At 46.6% G+C, this 19,658-nt stretch overlaps 1 protein-coding gene across 2 annotated transcripts in view; it reads right to left on the bottom strand.

Moving 5' to 3' along the window:
• The window catches only part of ADAMTS18 (ADAM metallopeptidase with thrombospondin type 1 motif 18), a 173,850-nt gene that overhangs the window by 68,933 nt on the left and 85,259 nt on the right, over positions 1-19,658 (bottom strand). The window contains exons 4-6 of one of the 2 annotated variants that reach the window (XM_077288385.1): positions 7,169-7,397; positions 4,686-4,876; positions 4,043-4,126 (exon numbers count right to left, since the gene is read on the bottom strand). In XM_077288385.1, the coding sequence (XP_077144500.1) occupies positions 4,043-4,126; positions 4,686-4,876; positions 7,169-7,397 (504 nt within the window). The remainder of the gene's footprint in view (positions 1-4,042; positions 4,127-4,685; positions 4,877-7,168; positions 7,398-19,658) is intronic. The other variant, XM_077288386.1, reaches the window with a different exon arrangement.

Genomic DNA, 19,658 nt, shown 5'->3' with positions numbered 1-19,658 from the left:
TGGGGACACGTTCAGGATGAAGACGAAGGGCTGAGACAGATGAAATGGTGGGTAACGCAAAAGCGGAAGCCTGGCAAACAAGAAAGAGATGATCTGGACTCTGAAATGAGGAGTGTGTTGCACCAGTGGGATAGACTGGAAGTGAGAGAGTCAGTACTATATCGTAAGAAGCAACAGCCAAAAGATATGGAAGTAAGGTGGCAAGTGGTCATCCCAGGAAGAATGGCTCAAGAAATAGCTAAAGAAGCCCATGAATTCGGAGCGCACTTTGGCTCCACAAAGACCTACCAATGGTTGCAGCGGCATGTCTATTGTCCTCGGTTGGAGCTTGTGGTGGAAGAGCTTTGCCGGCAGTGTCGAGTATGTGACCTCATTAAGAGTACTGAACAGAGGGCACCCGTCCAGACCATACAAACTAAGGAGCCATTGGAAGTCTTGATGATCGACTATCTCCTCGTGGGACACTCGGCCCGGGGGCTGCAATATTGTTTGGTGATGACCGATCATTTTTCTAAGTTCGCAGTAGTAACCCCGACTAGAGACCAGACTGCGGAATCGGCGGCGCGAGCCATCTGCCAAGACTTCATCCGGGTGTATGGGTGCCCAAAGCGCATCCACTCCGACCAAGGCGCATGTTTCCAAGGCAAGGTGATGGAAGAATTGTATCGCATGTATGGCATCGAGCGGTCCCGGACCACGCCTTATCATCCTCAAGGCAATGGAGCTTGCGAACGCTTTAACAGAACCTTGCTTCAGATGCTGAGAACATTGGAAGAGGATAAGAAGGTGTGTTGGCCAGACTATCTGCCGGAATTGGTCTGGACCTACAACAATCGGGTCCACTCCACCACGGGTTACACCCCCTATCTACTGTTGTTTGGAAGAGCTGGACGAGAGATCATTGAGCTGAATCTGGAACAGCCAGAGGAGCTGATGGAGCGAAATGTCACCTCATGGGTGAAAGAGCATCGACAACGTTTGCAAACGATACGGCGGTTGGCGGGTCAGCAACTGCAAGAAAAAGAACATACGGCCCGCAAACCGACTCAAGAGTTACCGCTCCAACCTGGAGACCGAGTGTTGGTCAGAGAGAAACGCCCCAAGGGAAAACTAAGTGAGAGATGGGAAGTACAGCCGTACAAGGTTATCGAGAGAGTGTATGCTAACGGCCCTGTCTACAAGGTACAGATTGAGAATGGGGCATCCGCCCCTAGAGTACTTCACAGAAATATGCTGCGGCCTTGCCGGTCTGAGGTCTGTTCTACGCCATTGTCGCCTGAAGGAGCCACTCCACCTCCTGAATCTGTCATGCCTGATGGCCAAATCGATGAGGAGTGGTGGACCGTCCCTGACACAGTAGGGGGTCCTCAGCCGCCCAGAAACGGTAATCCCATGGATGTACCAGTACCGCCATGTGAGGATGAAACCAGACAAGAGCTCACAGTGTCCCCTGCAACAAGTGTTCCTCTGGAAGATAGTCAAGCCTTGCCTGACAGCCAAGAGCTTCGGAGATCCCAGAGGTCTAATGCAGGGGTTCCACCAGTCCGATATGTAGAACAGTGTGCTCTGTCTGTTTGTATACCTTTGTTGTCTCCTTCATTATACTTTTACCATGAAGCTGTGATGGCCGAGGACGACCATCATTAAGAAGGGAGGCATGTAAGAGGGTGGTGCTGTTATGCATAATAAGAAACACGCTGTCACTTTAAGAGGTTGCACCCCCCTTTGTCTATGTGATGGTATGTTCTGCTGTTCTCCCCTGCTCTTGTTTTGCTATGGACTGCTCAAGGCTGAGTGAAGAGGTGGAGCTGTAGCAGCGTGCAGGAAGAAGTCTCCAGAGGGAAGATAGAAAGACTGTGTGTTGTGTTCCGTCCTGTTTTGCAAGGAAGAGACTTTGGCTGCAAGAAAGAGTACACAGCTTGAGACGAACTGTGTTTGTCAGATAGACTTTCCCGTTTACAGCAAAGAGTGGCTGTTCTGCGCTGGTTGGGGAAGCCACGAAGATACTTGAAAGGGGACTTACAGTTTCCAGGAGCAAGGAGAAGACCACGCTTAGCAGAGCTGATAGGAATCCGTGCGCACCACCGTTGTGGACTTTTGGGGGCCCCCTGGGACTGGACCTGTGTCCCCAACATCACCGTGAGTCTGTTCCTGCCTGGTGCACCAGTTAGGGTCTAGTGCAGGCTACAGTAGCTAGAGCACGGTATCCGTGTGGCCTGCGTAGTAGAGGCAAGGGAGGATATATGCAGAGTAGCATTGAGCTATATATGTTTTATTGTGTAAAGTTGCTGGTGAGATAGATTCTGAGTTTATGATTGTTGAAGCACTGTGCGGTTATATAGACAAGTTGACTCATGTGCATTATCTTTTGCTATTGTAAATACGCTTTTGCATCTTCCATGTCCCCTCCATTCCCTGTCTCCCAATAAATCTATCCTTTGTTGATTGCACCTCGTCTTGTGTACAGTAGTCTCCTGCACCGTGGTGGTCCCCGGGCCATCGCTTCAGCAGCACCTCTCCCTACACTATTTCCAGGTACAATACAAGATGGCGTCTCCGGGTCTTATATAAGCCTGATGACGCTATGCGGCCAGGTCAATCACAGTACTGCTAATCGCCGACGGCACTACAGTAATTGTCAGGCATTCCCTGTATGCTTAGTGGCTGAAAATCAGGTGCCAAACATGCGGGACAGTGAATCGAGCGTGGCACCCAAATACTTGATCGAGTACTGAGCATTTTAAGCACTAGGATGCTCATTCAAACACTGAGCAGTGCCAAGCACGCTTGCCGATCACTATTCAAAACATCAGAATGTCATTTTTTTTGGACGATGCAACATTGCAATAAAATGCAATAAGAGGCAATCAAAACATCATATCTACCCCAAAATGGTAGCAGTAAAAACGTCAGTTCAGGGTTCAAAAAAATAAGCCGTCACACAGCCCCACAATCGAAAATTGAAAACGCTACGGGACGCAAAAAATGGCAACAAAAGCAAAAAAAAATTTCATGCAAACTTCCTAATTTTTATTTCATTTTCACCACTTAAAAAAGCTATACATATTTGGTATCTGCATACTTGTACAGACTTGGAAAATCATATTACCAGATCACTTTTACCATATTGTGTACATGGTAAATAAAAAAAAAAAAAAAAAATTGAGGAATTGCACTTTTTTTATTTTCCCATTTCCAGTACACTATATAGTAAAATCAAAAATATCATTCAAAAGTCAAACTCGTTCAGCAAAAAACAAGCCCTTAAACAGCTACATTGACAGAAAACTAAAACGTTTTGGCTCTTGGAAGAAGGGGGATGAAAAAACGAAAATGAGAGGACAAAATAACACCTTGGGTGATGGGGTTTAACATGTATGTTCTCGCTATAGGAAGGCCCATAGATATGACTAATATTAATAGTAGAAATGTTACTCCCTCTATCATTCCATTTGAGGTTATCAATTAACCTCCGTTATGTTGAAGTGAACCCCAAAATTGTAAAGAGACTTTCTTGAGAGGGGAAAAAAGTAAAAGTGGTTATATGCCTTGGCCAGAATGTCAACCAGTTATGGACTGGGGTTGAAATTCAGTCCTGGCATTTGAAATCACACAGGCTCATGTTGTCCCCATCGTCAAGAACCACATGGGATATATTACTAACATTATGATGGAAGGAGGAAAGGAGGATTTACTAAGAAACCAATATTTCTAATGATATCCGTGGCCTGCTGGAGTAAGTGATAGAGTCAGCAACTTTGTGCTCCGTCAAAACTCTTAACGGTATGGGTATCTTGAGAACACGGATTCTGTTAACAATGTAGCAGAGAAGGCAGCGCAGGACCAGACAGGCCCTTCTGGCATTTGCCAGAATTACCAGATGGCCAGTCAGGCCCTGATGTCAACTACCATGTCACCATGCATTTACTACCCCACTTTTATATGTATCCCTCTCATTCAGATAAACTCTCAGTCTCAGAGTCCAAAAGTTTGGTGATGTGATATCCTGTATCCATCCAGATCATGAATCGGAAAAACGTACCGGTTCCTCTTCCAAAAGTAGCAGACTCACAACAACAATATTAATGTCACTTCCAATGGTCCCATCCTTAAAGAGACTAGATACCTAAACAGACAGAAGGAAAATATACAATTATTGGGACATTCTCTGCATATATATACGGTAAATCCCTACTAGTATAATTCATAGAATAATAAATGTAAGTGATCAAAACTTTTAAAGGTATTGTCCAGTTATGAACTTAAAAATGTGGTGTCTATAGGTGATGCTTGTCTTCTTTTTATTTTGCCTAGATCTTGCTCTTACGTGTTTTTTAGAGCACTAGAGCCGAGCTCTGATCTGTGGCTATAAATTAGCGACAACACCTATAAAAGTCTGAGACACGCCTCCTGTCATATGATTGGTTTAGGCTGCTATTCCCTCCTTTCCCTCTGCAACTCTGCCTTCTCTGATTGGATGCTGGGTATTAACACAACTGTGTCACAGGAAGTCAGTGTATGAGCAACCAATTTCTGGTATAACAAGTTCAGAATTATTAAAAAAAAGTATATATATATATATGACTACAAAACTATCAGAAAGAAAAAAATGTATATCAGGAAACCAGGAAGGTCTCACAGTCACATGGTAACATAGTAAGAAATGCAAAAAGCTATTGGCTCACCATGTTCATCACTGTCAGTATGTAGGTGGTCACCACTTCCTTGCCATGTTTCTCCACCATTTTCTTATCAGCAACTACAAGGGTTTCAACAACCAAACTCCCACGGTGCTGAGATTTTACTGCAGAGCGCTTAGATCGGGATAGATGGACATAATCGTCTGTCTTTAATTTGGCGTGACTTCTGTTTAGATCTAGAAATTAACATGTTTAGCCTTGTTATATATCATGTACCAGATAAATATACATAGATACACAGATGATAGATAGATAGATAGATAGATACTGTAGATAGATACAGTAGGACATAGATAGATAGATAGATAGATAGATAGATAGATAGATAGATAGATAGATAGATAGATAGATAGATAGATAGATAGATAGATAGATAGATCATATATAGATAATAGATAGATATGGCAGTAATGTAGTATATAAGTATAGTCTATATGGCAGTAATGTGGTATATAAGTATAGTCTATATGGCAGTAATGCAGTGTATAAGTATAGTCTATATGGCAGTAATGCAGTGTATAAGTATAGTCTATATGGCAGTAATGCAGTGTATAAGTATAGTCTATATGGCAGTAATGCAGTATATAAGTATAGTCTATATGACAGTAATGTAGTATATACTGTAAGTATAGCCTATATGGCAGTAATGTAGTATATAAGTATAATGTTGTAAGTATAGCCTATATGGCAGTAATGTAGTATATAAGTATAATGTTTAACACAGTAATGCAGTATATTAGTATAGTCTATTTGGCAGTAATGTAGTATAAAAGTATAGTCTATATGACAGTAATGTAGTATATAAATATAGCTTATATATCAGCAAGGCCGGTTTCACAGGTCCTGATATTTCCGGTTTTGGAAAAACCGGTACCGGAGATATCTGTGTCTGTGTATCCGTGTGTGTACTACGTGTGGCACACATGTGGCAACCGTGTGCCACACGTGTGCTGCATCAGTACCACACGGACAGCCGCCGGGGAAGAAGCGCTACAGCAAACACTGTTCCCCGATGGCTGGTGCTGACGCTGGCTCTCATCATTCTCCCCTGCTTTGCCGGCGAGCAGAGGAGAATGATGAGCGCTATATTAAAGTCCGAACGACAGCAGGTGGGGGCTTTTGGGACTGTTACCCCCATCATCCCACACCTGCTGCTGCTAATAATAGTGACAGTAGATGCGAATGATCAGGGTATTCCACAGCCGCCGGCTGTGATCGTTCAGAAATAAATGAATGAAAAAACTGACATGGGTTCCCCCCTATTTTATTAAACCAACCAGACAAAACTAACAGTTGGGGCTGCAACTCTCAGCTGTCAGCTTCTGCAAGATTGGTTATCAAGAATAGAAGGGTCCCTACACTGTTTTTCTAATTATTTAAATAAATCATTTAAAAAAATGGCATGGGGTCCACTTCATTTTTAACAACCAGCCTTGCTAAAGCTCACAGCTGGGGGCTGGTATACTGAGGATGGTAAAGGGCCATTGATATAGGCCCTGCCAGCCTAAAAACAGCAGCCTGCAGCTGCCCAGAAAAGGCGCATCTATTGAATGCACCTCTTCTGGTGCTTTGCCCAGCTCTTCCCACTTGCCCTGTAGCGGTGGCAAGTGGGGTAATATTTGTGGGGTTGATGTCACCTTTCAGGCCCATATCAATGTGAGCTTTAGCAAGGCTGGTTGTCAAAAATGGGGTGGACCCCATGCCGTTTTTTTTAATTATTTATTTAAATAATTATAAAAACAGCGTGGGGACCCCTCTATTCTTGATAACCAACCTTGCAGAAGCTGACAGCTGAGGGTTGCAACCCCCAGCTGTGAGTTTTGTCTTGTTGGTTCAATAAAATAGGGGAGAGCCCATGTTGGGTTTTTCATTCATTTATTTCCAAATGATCGCAGCTGGCGGTTGTGGAATACCCCGATGATCCACACCTACAGTCACTATTATTAGCGGCAGCAGGTGTGGGATGATGGGGGTAACAGTCCCAAAAGCCCCCACTTGCTGTCGTTTGGACTTTAACATAACGCTCATCATTCTCCTCTACTCGCTGGCAGAGCAGGGGAGAATGATGAAAGCCGGATTCAGCTCCAGCTGCCGGGGAACAGCGCTTACAGTAGCATCAATGTGTGTTCTCTGTGTGCACATGTGCGGGCCGTTTTGCCGTCCATGCTGATGGCAAAAAGCGGACATGTCAGTGTGTTTTGCCCACTGACACAAGGTCTGTGGAAACACTCTGACGTGCACAGACCCATTCATTTGAATGGATCTACGTGTGTACGTGTCTCCGGTACGTGTGAAAACTGTGACCACACACACCGGAGACATGGATGTGTGAAAGAGGCCTAATGTAGTATTTAACTATAGTCTATATGGTAGTAATGTAGTATATAAGTATAGTGTTTAACGCAGCAATGCAGTATATTAGTATAGTCATAATGCAGATTATTTAGGTAGAATTTCTTTTTACTTACATTTTTTCTGTCTTCCACAAAAATGTTGTTTTTGTGTATTGCTATATGACTTGTGTGTACGGCTGTTATAAGGATTTCCTGAGTGAAGATTTACTTTTCTTTCTGCTGATCGTTTATACAGTACATGGGAGTGATGTCCTTCAGAAGAGGTAAAATTGTGTTTAATTACAAGATTCTGTGGGATCGGTGATATAAAATATTCCCTTGAGCGCGTCCTTATGAAACCTGACTGAAAACAATAGATTTTATAAGCGCAGTTCATTAAATGACAGATAATAACCTAAGATATTATTTATTGCATTGCACACACGGTAGAAATGAGATTGATTCACCACAGGTACGGACTGGGGCTGAAATTCAGTCCTGGCATTTGAAATCACACAGGCCCATGTTGTCCCCGTCCCCATGAAACAGTAATATATCCCATCTGTTTCATGGGAACGGGGACAACATGGGCCTGTGTGATTTCAAATGCCAGGACTGAATTTGAGCCCCAGTCCGTACCTGGATGGAGGAAAGGAAGATTTACTACAAGACCAATTTTTCTAATGATACCCGTGGCCTGCTGGGGTAAGTGACGGAGTTAGCAACTGTGTGCTCCATCACAACTCTAAACAGTATGGGTATCTTGAGAACACCGATTCTATTAACAATGCAGTCGAGGACCAGAAAGGCCCTTCTGGCGATGGCCAGTCTGGCCCTGTTTTCCACCTCACTTTAGAAATTTAAATCAATAAACAGGTTGCTTAGATGTGTTGGGCAGCTATGTCTATTTTTCCTGACCTTCAGATAGGTGACGGGAGTCATATTAATTACTTACCCAAAATTTAGTACTCAAGCAGCATGATGGCCCAGTGGTTAACACTGATGCTGGTGCCTTGGGTTCAATTCTGAGTGAGGACAATGAGATTCCTCCACTCAGGTGTGTTTTAGAAATTGTAATCAGTGGTTACAAATGGGATCTGCTCTAGTTTCTCCTGACTTTCCCTTAGGTGCTGAGAGTCATACTTAGGCTACTTTCACACTAGCGACGCACGTCGCAATGCGACGTGGCAACGTACCGATGCATACTGTGAAAGTGCCGCACAACGGGGGCAGCGGATGCAGTTTTTCAACGCATCCGATGCCCCATTGTGAGCTCCGGGGAGGAGGGGGCTGAGTTCCGGCCACGCATGCGCGATCGGAAATGCTGGACACGACGCACCAAAAAACATTACATGCAACTTTTTTTGTGCTGATGGTCCGACGCAACACGACGCAACCGTCGCATGACGGTTGCGACGTGTGGCAATGCGTTGCAATGCATCGCTAATGTTAGTCTATGGAGAAAAAACGCATCCTGCAAGCAATTTTGCAGGATGCGTTTTTTCTCCAAAACGACGCCTTGCGATGTGTGTCGTACGACGCTAGTGTGAAAGAGGCCTTACCCAGAGTTTAGCGCTCGGGTAGCATGATGGTGCAGTTATTAGCACTGTTGCTGTTCAATGTTGGTGTCCTGAGTTCAAGTCTGATTGAGGACAATGAGATTCCTCCTGATGGGTGTATTTTAGAAATTGTAGTCAGTGATTGTAATGTTACCTTCGCTAGTTTTTTCTGACCTGCCCATAAATGCTGAGAGTCCTATTGATGATCTTGCCGGAAATAAACTCTCATGCAGCACAGTGGCTCAGTGGTTACCTCCATTGCCATCCTACACTCGGGTCCTTAGCTAAACTCTGACTGAGGTCAATGAGATTTCTCCTCTGAGACACATCTTAGAAAATGAAATCAGAGACCTCAAATGATATCTGCTTTTCCTTTTCATGACCTGTCGATGGATACTGATAGGCATATTGATAACGGTAATGCTATATTGGCTCAGTGTTTAGCTCCCTTACCTTTCAATGCTTGGGTCCTGACTCCTTAGTTCTCCTCTGACTGTGGTTGGAGTAATTTCTCCTCACAGGTCTACTTTAGAAATTGCAAATGGACCTGCTCTAGTTTTTCCTGATCTTCAAATAGGTGCTGGTAGTAATATCAATGGCTTTGCCAAAAGGTGTCTTCTGAGCAGCATGATGGATCAATGGATAGCTGAATTACCTTTTAATGGTTGGGTCCTTAGTTCAATTCTGGTTAAGGTTGGAGTAATTCTCCAACTCAGTTGTACTTTAGAAATTGCAAATGGATCTGCTCTAGTTTTTCATGACCTGTTGGTGGGCACCCATAGACATATTGATGACCTAGCCATCAGGTAATTCTCAGGCAGCATGGTAGCTCAGTGGTTACCTGAATTACCTTTCAATGCTTGGGTCCCCAGTTCAATTCTGACTGAGGTCTGAGTATTTCTACCTCTCAGTTGAACTTTTAATATTGCAAATGGACCTGTTCTAGTTTTTCCTGATCTTCCCATTGGGGCTGCGAGTCATATCAATGACTTTCCCAAATGCTCACTTTCAAGCAGCATGGTAGCTCAGTGGTTAGCTCGATTACATGCCAATGCTTGGGTCTTTAGTTTAATTCTGACTGTGGTCTGAGTAATTCTACCTCTCAGCTGTACTTTAGAAATTGCAAATGGACCTGCTCCAGTTTTTCCTGATCTTCCCATTGGTGCCACGAGTCATATCAATGACTTTGCCATAAATTCTCTTCCCAGCAGCACTGTAGCTCAGTGGAAAGTGCTGGTGCTTTGCAGCAAGTGAGTCCATAGTTCAAACTTACCAAGGATGACATCTTCAAGGAGTTTGTAAGTTCTCCCTGTGCTCCAAAGACATACAGGTTGGTGTCAGAAATGGCTGGTCTTTTGTGTGAGAACACAGAGACTCAAATCCTTTAGTTCCCATTTCATAGACCAGTGCACAGCCTGTTGTTGCTGGTGGTTAAGCACTAGTGATGAGCGAGTATACTCATTGCTCGGGTGGTCTCCGAGTATTTGTTAGTGTCCGGAGATTAAGTTTTCATCGCCGCAGCTGAATGATTTACAGCTATTAGCCAGGCTGAGTACATGTGGGGGTTTCCTGGTTGCTAGGGAATCTCCACATGTTACCAAGCTGGCTAGTAGCTGTAAATCATTCAGCTGTGGCAATGAAAACTTAATCTCCGAACACTAATAAATACTCGTAGATCACCCGAGCATGCTTGGGAAAACCCGAGCAATGAGTACACTCGCTCATCACTCATCAGCATGGTAGCACTATCACTTTCTTTTTCTTGTTGCTGTTTTCATTGGTTCAGCTCTGACCAAAAACAATGAGATTCCTCCTCAGACACATCTCAGAAAATGAAATTAGTGAACACAAGGGAACCTGCTCTTCCTTTTCATGACCTGTCAGAGGGTACTGATAAGCATATTGATAATCTAGACTTAAGGTATTTCTATGGATGCTCAGCGGCTAGCTCACTTACCTTTCAACGCTTTCCGTAGTTCAATTCTAGCTAAAGTTGGAGTAATTCTCAGTTGTACTTTAGAAATTGCAAATGCACCTGCTCTACTTTTTCATGACCTGTAAGTGGGCACTGATAGACATATTGATGACCTAGCCATCAAGTAATTCTCAGGCAGCATGGTGGCTCTGTGGTTAGTTTAATTACATTTCAATGCTTGGGTCCTTAGTTCAATTCTGACTGAGGTCTGAGTTTTTCTACCTTTCAGTTGTACTTTAGAAATTGCAAACGGACCTGTTCTAGATTTTCCTGATCTTCCCATTGTTGCTGTGAGTCATTTCAATTACTTTGCCAAAGGCTATTTTCCTAGCCACACGGCGGCCCAGTGGAAAGCACTGAGAAGAAAAACAGGGGGGAAAGACACTAGTACAATATGCACACCACCCAATAATCATATAGCAAAATATACTTTATTGGCACATATTATAAAACACAATTAAAATCATTACATCACCTTGGGTACATAGTATAAATCCCTACAATACAGCCTAAAGCAAGTCCATTTACAATTTCCCATGGAGGAATACGAACCCGAGACTCCCATGCTGCAAAGCACCAGCCATATCCACTGGGCTACCGTGCTGCTCAGAAGCTGACATTTGTCAAAGTCATTGATATTACTACCAGCACCTATGGAAGATCAGGAAAAACGAAAGCACCTCCATTTGCAATTTCTCATGGGGGGATTTGAACCCCAGACTACCATGCTGCAAAGCAACAGTGCTTTCCACTGGGCCACAGTGATGCTCGGAAGATAACTTTTGACAAAATCATTGATATTACTACCAGCACCTATTGAAAGACCAGGAAAAACTAGAGTAGGTCCATGTTCAATTTCCCATGGTGGGATTTGAACCCCAGACTCCGATGCCATAAAGCACCAATGCTTTCCACTGGGCTCCCATACCAGTCAGAACATATCTTTTGGCAAAGTCATTGATATAACTCACAGCACCAATGAGAAGATCAGAAAAAATTATAGCATGTCCATTTGCAATTTCCCATGGTGGGATTTGAACCAAGGACTCCCATTATGCAAAGCATCAGTGCTTTCCACTGAGCTGCTCAAAAGCTAACTTTGGTGAAGTCTTCCAACACGTGGAGAACATACAAACTCCTTGCAAATGTCATCCATGCTGGGATTAGAAACAGCCTGGGAATTACCTGATAGCTAGATCATCAATATGTCTATCAGTGCCAACCGACAGGTCATGAAAAGCTAGAGCAGGTCAATTTGCAATTTCTATAGTACAACTGAAAGGGAGTATTACTCTGACCTTAGCCAGAATTGAACTAAAGACCCAAGCGTTGAAAGGTAATTGAGCTAACCGCTGAGCCACCATAGAAATACCTGAAAACTAGGTTAGCAATATGCCTATCAGTACCCACCCACAGGTCATGAAAAGGAAGAGCAGGTTCCATTGTAGTCACTAATTTCATTTTTTCAGATGTGTCTGAGAGGAGGAATCACATTGTTCTTGGTCAGAAATGAACCAATGAAAACAGTAACAAGATAAAGAAAACAATAGTTTTACCATGCTGCCCCATGTATGCTTAACCACCAGCAACAACAGGCTGTGCATCTATGAGATGGGAACAAAAGGATTTTAGTCTTTGTATTCTCAGACAAAAGACCAGCAGGGAGCGGCTATCCACTGCAGGACATTTCTGACACCTACTTGTATGTCTTTAGAGCATGGGTGGCAGCCCACCTGTGCAAGGGCAGAACATATAAACTCCTTGCCATGGAGGGATTTGAACCCTGGGCTCTCATGCTGCAAAGGGCAAGTCCTTTCCACTGGGCTACCATGTTGCTCGGAAAAGAACCTTTTCAAAGTCATTTATATGACTCGCAGCACCAATTGGCAGATCAGGAAAAACTAGAGCAGGTCCATTTGCAATTTCTAAAGTACAACTGAGATGTTGAATTGTAAGGTTCGTCCAGAACCGTAGTCGTGGCCGAGGACATTGGGGCCTTGGTGTCCTGGCTTCCCCTCACAGAAAGATAACATTCTTCCATCAGCATACCTGTGTCTTCTCTCTCCTCACAGTCAGGGACTCCTCTGTGGTGCTGGGGACTTTCTGTAATCGATTTCTCAAGAATTGAGACACAGTCCGTTTTAAATGCAAAACGAAGAACTTTACTCAAAACACTTTGCAGTACATTCTTGTTAGAATCAGCATAAACATCAGGCTTCATACAGTACACATCCTGCATCTTCCCTGTACTCAATTCCACGTTCTTCAGTACATTATTTGGTAATAAGGTCTTAGGCGGTACAGCAGCGTTCTCCTTGTCCACACTCACTGTATCTGGGTTTTAAATCATCTGTTTCACCTCGGATTTGAGAGTATCTGCCCATGCAATGATCTGCCACATCTTGAACTATCTGTGCCCTGTAGTTTCCCGGACCGCTTCCTTTCTTCCACTCAAACTGCAGTATCTCTGCTGCAGTATACTGTCCTTCTGTCCCTATAGGACTCCGAATGACTGTATTCTCCACTTGAAACGTTACCTGGCTGCTGTGGTGTCCTGGGCCTAGAGCCAGTGCGGACGCTTTGGGTGGTGAGGCCCTTCTGACTCTCTAAGGGAAACATTCCTAGCTTACTACACAGCAGCCCCTCTGTCAGGAAAATGTATGTCCGATAATGTGAAAACCATAGCTGAGGGATTTTTGCACTTCTGACCATGGTCCCAAAAGCTGCGGGCTAAAAAAAAAAAAAACTCCTTCCGTGTGTTTCTGAATGTGTGTGTAGAAGAGCTTTTATGGCTTCTTGCTGCATTCCTGACTTTCAGCTCCCAAATCCCTCATGCCCCTCCTAAAGGAATTTTTGCGATCGGTATAGATGCATAGACAGTTGTACCAGCTTAAACTGGTTGGATCTCCCTTGTAAAACATGAGGTCCTTTGTCCTAATATTGCAAGATATTGGGCAAACGATTTAGGCTAGGAAAATGATGAGTACATATTGCATCTCTCCATCACTGTAAGCAGGAGCTTCCAAGTCCAACAGGGACAGAGTACGGATTTCTCTGGAACTGAGTGTCCCTACTAGCCTGAATTTAGTATCTATAGAGAGCAAATCTTAATACAAGATGAATGCTGGGTGTGTTATGATTCTGACATGTTCTGGAGTGGAGATACAGGCATTAGACAAACTTGTGTGAAATTTACTAAGACTGAAGAGAGAGGAGGGTCTGGGTAAGCCAGCCCTGTTGGTGATGTCACGGGCTGCGGTTTATAAGTTTCTGCCACTGCCAGGCCCGCAGGAGTGAGTTTTGACCTGAGAAGCCTGACTGCCAGTCCTGATGCATTGGGACATATGGGAACTCCACCCACTAGCCTGGTTGCCTGCAATGTCCTGAGAACATGTGAGTATTACCTTTTCTCATTTAAACCCTTTATTTTATAACTACCTTGTATATTTCAATTGTCTCATTTTGTAACATCATTGTAATATTTTTATATAAACACTGCCTTTTTCGGAGTAAAATATATAAATTACTAGTTTCCGTTCTCCTGTTCTAAAATGTACCCTAAGCCTTCTGAAGGGAATTACGCTACTGTTTTGGGTTAGCTTCGGACCCGTTTAATCGAAGCTGGTGGCAGCTTACCTTTGTGCTGGGTCTTTGGGAGTCGCTGTAGCGACTGCGGCATTGATAATTATTGTTCATGCCTGAGTGGGAGTATTTGTATCGCCTCGTTGCAGCGTGCCCAATAGCCAGTACATAGCAGGCAGCCTTTCTGGTGACTAATTACCCTAGGTGCAGTACCTAATCTGACCTGGAGAGTAAGGGGGGGGGGAGAGCTGCAAGTTTCAAGAGGAACTGTAAGCGGGATATACATAAATCCCTGCAGTTCGTGGGATATTGAAGAGCAGTGGGATACCTAAAATAAGCCCCTGCTGTAAACTAAGAGGTCAATAGCCTTGTGTGTGTTTTTTTTCATCACATTGTAGCAGTGGAGGGATAACTAAGATAAGCCCCCCTGCACATGTGATAGCCGTCTGTTGGCCTAAAGTCACCCCGATTCGTGACGTAGGGGTGATGGTCACGGTGTGAATCGTGACATATTGGTGGCAGCGGTGAGGATTCGTGACAAATTGGTGGCAAGGCGGTGCGATCTTAGAGCATTAGTGATTTGGTTTGAGCAATCATTCCTCTCACTAAAAACTTGCAAAGTTCTTGCGAGGACTCTGCGCAAATAAGTTTGGAGAACGAACTCAGTGTTTATTAGTCCTGAGACAATTGTGTGTACTGGTAATTATCCCTTCCCTTTCTCTTCGTTTTTCTGTCCTATCTTTTATTTGACAACCATGGTTGTGCTGGGAGAAACCTTTTATGAGCAGCAGACCAAAGACACCCTTATTGCCTTATGCAAGTCACAGCACATTGACTTCGCAGGCAAAATCAAAGCCCAACTGGTCGCAGTTCTGGTGCAATGGGAAGCCGCTCTAGACCACTCTCAGAGCCCAGTGGCCGCAGAAGCCAGCACCAGCGAACATGGTGCTGCAGCAGAGGTCCAACCACTGAATGCTGGCCCTATTAGCAATCAGGGCGAATTGGACCCCCACCTGCAAGCGGCCTTGGAAGAACTCCCCACTGACGACCATGATGGACGTCTGCAGCTGATTCAGCAATACCGGCAGGAGGCCCGAGCCGAGCGGCAAGTGGAGCGGGAGTACCAGCAGCAGTTAGCGCGACTGCAAATGCAGGGCTCGTCCCAGTCCAGCCGTGAGCCCAGCAGCGCTCAGATACCGAAGCCCCGGCCCAATCATTTTCCTGTTATGGAAAAGGACGGGGACTTGGACACTTTTCTGCGGGCCTTTGAGAAAGCCTGCAGACAGTACCAGCTGCCTACAGACGAATGGGCACGATACCTGACACCAGGGCTGAGAGGCAAAGCTCTGGAGGCATTTGCTGCCCTCCCTCAAGAACAAGATGGTGACTATGAGGCCATCAAGCAGGCCCTCATAGCCAAGTACCAGCTTACACCTGAGGTTTACCGTAAAAAGTTCCGGAACCTCCAACGTGGCTCACATGACAGCTACGACGATGTGGCACATGGACTGGGGACCCACTTTGACCAGTGGACCCAAAGACTGTCAGTGACCACCTTTGCACAGCTGCGAGACCTGATGATCAAAGACCAGTTCTTACATCTTTGTCCAGCTGAGGTGCGACAGTTCGTGATGGACAGAGAACCCAAAGACATGACGAAAGCAGTGCAGATTGCTGATGCCTATGAGGCCAACCGTAGAACGGAAGTGCGGAAACCAGTCACCACCAGCTGGAGAGGGGGTAAGCCTGCAACCAACGCCAGTACCCCTGCCAGCCAACACCCCAGAGGTCCTGTCCCCGTAGCCAACAGCATCAGACCTACCACCGAACCTCACCAGTGTTACGTCTGCAACCAGACTGGTCATATCAGTCCCTACTGTCCAGACAAGCCGAAGAAACCCCCATCCAAGGCCCCCGGGCCTAATGCAGCAGTTCTTTTGGTGGGTGGTGTGGCTGGGAGGGTGTGTGACAACGTACAGCACGTCACTGTGGGAGGCCATGTTGCTACAGGCCTCAAGGACACCGGGGCTGAACGAACCCTTATCCGACCTGAACTGGCGGCCCCTGAAGAAATCATTCCGGGGAAAACCCTAACTGTCAATGGGATAGGGGGCATCAGTTGTCCCTTGCCAATGGCCCGGGTTTATATTGATTGGGGTGCCAGGAGCGGGGTGAAGGAAGTGGGGCTGTCTAATAATTTGCCCACTGATGTTTTGTTGGGGACTGATTTGGGGAGGATGGTTGCATACTACGTCCCTGACACCCCTCCCCAATCTGCTAATAAGGGTAACGTTAACCCTGATGATGATGATGATGATGATGATGATGATGATGATGATGATGGGAAATCGCATGTGTTACCTGACCATGCTTTATCTTATAATGATGCATCTGATAACCATTTTTTCCCTAGGAGTGATGGTCAAAATGTTGTACCTGTGCCAACTGAACCTGATAATGATTTTTCTGTGAAAGTTGATGTGTCCATCGGTACAGGAGTGCTCAGCCACGTCGCTCTGCGGAGTGAGACGGCTGAGGAACCCCTAGCAGGGGCAAGTGTCGGTGCTACAGGAAATTGGGAGATACATGGGAACCGTGAGGAAGGTGATGCCATGCAATTGACCAGTGCCACCGAGGAAGGTAACTGGCCCATAAGTAGCACTGCTCCTGAGGTAATGGGGGTGGATGGGGAGGTAGAGTTCATAGCAGCGTCGACTGATGAGTCGGTAGAAATCCCCGGGGAAACAGCCTACGTAGCTGCTGTCACCCACAGTCAGAGTGCCCGGAACGCAGATAACTGTCTGCCTTCCAGACCCTCCTCAGTCATCATTGTGACTGAACCAGAGGTGGACCCAGAGTCGTTTCCAGAGGGTTCCCGTGGGGAAGGGACCCTGACGTCGCTTCTGGCTTCCCCTAGCCAGGAGTTTCAGGCCGCTCTGCACACAGATGCGAGCCTAGAGAGTTTGAGACAACTCGCCGAGACGCCCATCTCCGAGACTGATAAGGAGAGTGTGTTCTGGGAAAGAGGAAGGTTGTACCGGGAGACAGTACCCGGAAAATCGCAAAAGGAGTGGTTGAGGGAAAGACAGCTTGTCGTCCCGCAGCAATTCCGGGGTGAGTTGTTACGGATTGCCCATGAGATCCCGCTAGCTGGACACTTGGGGATCAGCAAAACTAAGGCCCGGCTGTCTCAACACTTCTATTGGCCTAAGATGGGGACAGATGTGTCAAACTACTGCCGCTCCTGTGTCACCTGTCAAAGAGTGGGGAAGGCGGGGCCTGCTCTTAAGGCTCCCCTGATCCCTTTGCCAGTGATAGAGGAGCCTTTCCAGAGGATCGCGGTGAACATTGTGGGCCCACTGGCCGTCCCCAGCAGCTCTGGAAAGCAATACATCCTTACTGTGATAGACTACGCTACCCGATACCCAGAGGCAGTAGCTCTGTCGTCAACTAGGGCAGATAAGATGGCGGATGCCCTGTTGGCTATCTTTTCACGGGTAGGATTTCCCAGGGAGATGCTCACTGATTAAGGGACCCAATTCATGTCTCGCCTAATGGAGGCTCTCTGTAAGAGAATGCAGGTGAAGCACCTGGTATCGAGTGCGTATCACCCACAGACCAATGGCTTGTGTGAACTCTTCAATGGTACCCTCAAACAGATGCTACGCATGCTGGTTGAGACACAAGGGCACGACTGGGAGCGGTACCTCCCACACCTGCTGTTCGCTTACCGAGAGGTTCCGCAGGCCTCAACAGGGTTCTCCCCCTTCGAGCTCCTGTACGGCAGGCGAGTACGGGGACCCCTTGGGTTGGTAAGAGAATCCTGGGAAGAGGAGCCGAACCCTTCTGAAGTGTCCATAGTGGAGAATGTCATGCGCTTCCGTGACAAGATGCAGACCTTGACGCAGTTGGTGCATGACAACATGACGCAGGCTCAGGCTGACCAGAAGCACTGGTACGACCAGAACGCCCAGGAGCGGACCTACCACGTGGGTCAAAAGGTGTGGGTGCTGGTCCCCGTACCAATGGATAAGCTTCAGGCAGCCTGGGAGGGCCCGTATGTCGTCCACCAACAGCTCAACCCGGTCACCTACGTGGTCACGCTTGACCACGCTCGGGGTAGGCGAAAGGCCTTTCACGTCAACATGATGAAGGCTCATCACGAATGTAAACCTTTCGTCCTACCGGTCTGCAGGTTACCCGAAGACGGGGAGGAAGACACCCTCCTGGACATGCTGGCCCAAGCCAAGGCCGATGGGTCCATTGAGGATGTGGGGGTAAGCGCCTCGCTAACTGAACCACAGCGGTTGCAGTTGCAAACCACACTGGAACCCTTCCGGGTCGTGTTCTCCAACCGACCTGGAAAGACTGAGTTAGCAGTCCACGAGGTGGACACCGGGAGTCATGCCCCACTACGGCGAACACCCTATCGAATCTCTGACCAGGTGATATGAGATGTTACAGCTGGGGGTGATTCGATGGTCAAAGAGCGCGTGGGCCTCACCCGTAGTTCTCGTGCCAAAGAAGGACCGGACCACCCGGTTCTGCGTGGACTACAGGGGGCTCAATGCCATTACAGCCTCTGACGTGCACCCAATGCTGCGCATCGAGTAGCTGCTTGAGAAGTTAGCTGGCGCAAAATACCTGACAATAATGGATGTGAGTCGAGGATACTGGCAGATTCCCCTGAGCCCCGAGGTGCAGGAGAAGTCCGCCTTTAGCACACCCTTTGGACTGTACGAGTCCACGGTCATGCCCTTCGGCATGAAGAATGCCCCTGGCACTTTCCAGCGGATGGTCAACCTTCTGCTTCAGGGACTGGAGGAGTACGCCGTGGCGTACTTGGATGACATTGCCATCTTCAGTTCCTCCTGGAAGGAACACCTGCAGCACCTTGAGGAGGTGCTCAGGCGAATTCACCGAGCAGGACTGACTATCAAGCCGGGAAAGTGCCAGATGGGCATGAGGGAGGTCCACTACCTGGGGCACCGGGTAGGCAGAGGCACCCTAAAGCCAGAGCCTGAAAAAGTGGAAACAATTGTGGACTGGCCCACTCCCAGGACCAAGAAACAGGTGATGTCCTTCCTGGGCACCGCAGGGTACTATAGGCGCTTTGTACAGCACCATAGTAGCCTGGCAAAACCTTTGACGGACCTCACCAGGAAGAAGCTACCCCACATCGTCAACTGGACAGATGGCTGTGAGGGGGCCTTCCAGGCGTTGAAAACAGCACTGTGCAACACCCCTGTGTTGAAAGCAGTCGACAGCAGTCGACCGTTCTTGGTACAGACCGATGAGTTTGGCCTTGGTGCTGTGCTCAGCCAGGTTGACTTCGAGGACCGAGAGCACCCCGTGTTGTACCTGAGCCGGAAACTTTTGCCGAGGGAAGTGGCCTACTCCACCATTGAGAAGGAGTGCCTGGCCATAGTCTGGGCCCTGCAGCGCTTGCAGCCCTACTTGTACGGTCGCACCTTCACCATGGTGACCGACCACAACCCTCTGCGCTGGC

This window comes from Ranitomeya variabilis, chromosome 2, assembly GCF_051348905.1.
Source record: "Ranitomeya variabilis isolate aRanVar5 chromosome 2, aRanVar5.hap1, whole genome shotgun sequence".
In the NCBI taxonomy this organism is placed as follows: domain Eukaryota; kingdom Metazoa; phylum Chordata; class Amphibia; order Anura; family Dendrobatidae; genus Ranitomeya; species Ranitomeya variabilis.
The sequence above is the reverse complement of the archived record's forward strand: the minus strand, read 5'-3'. Positions and strand labels throughout refer to the sequence as shown.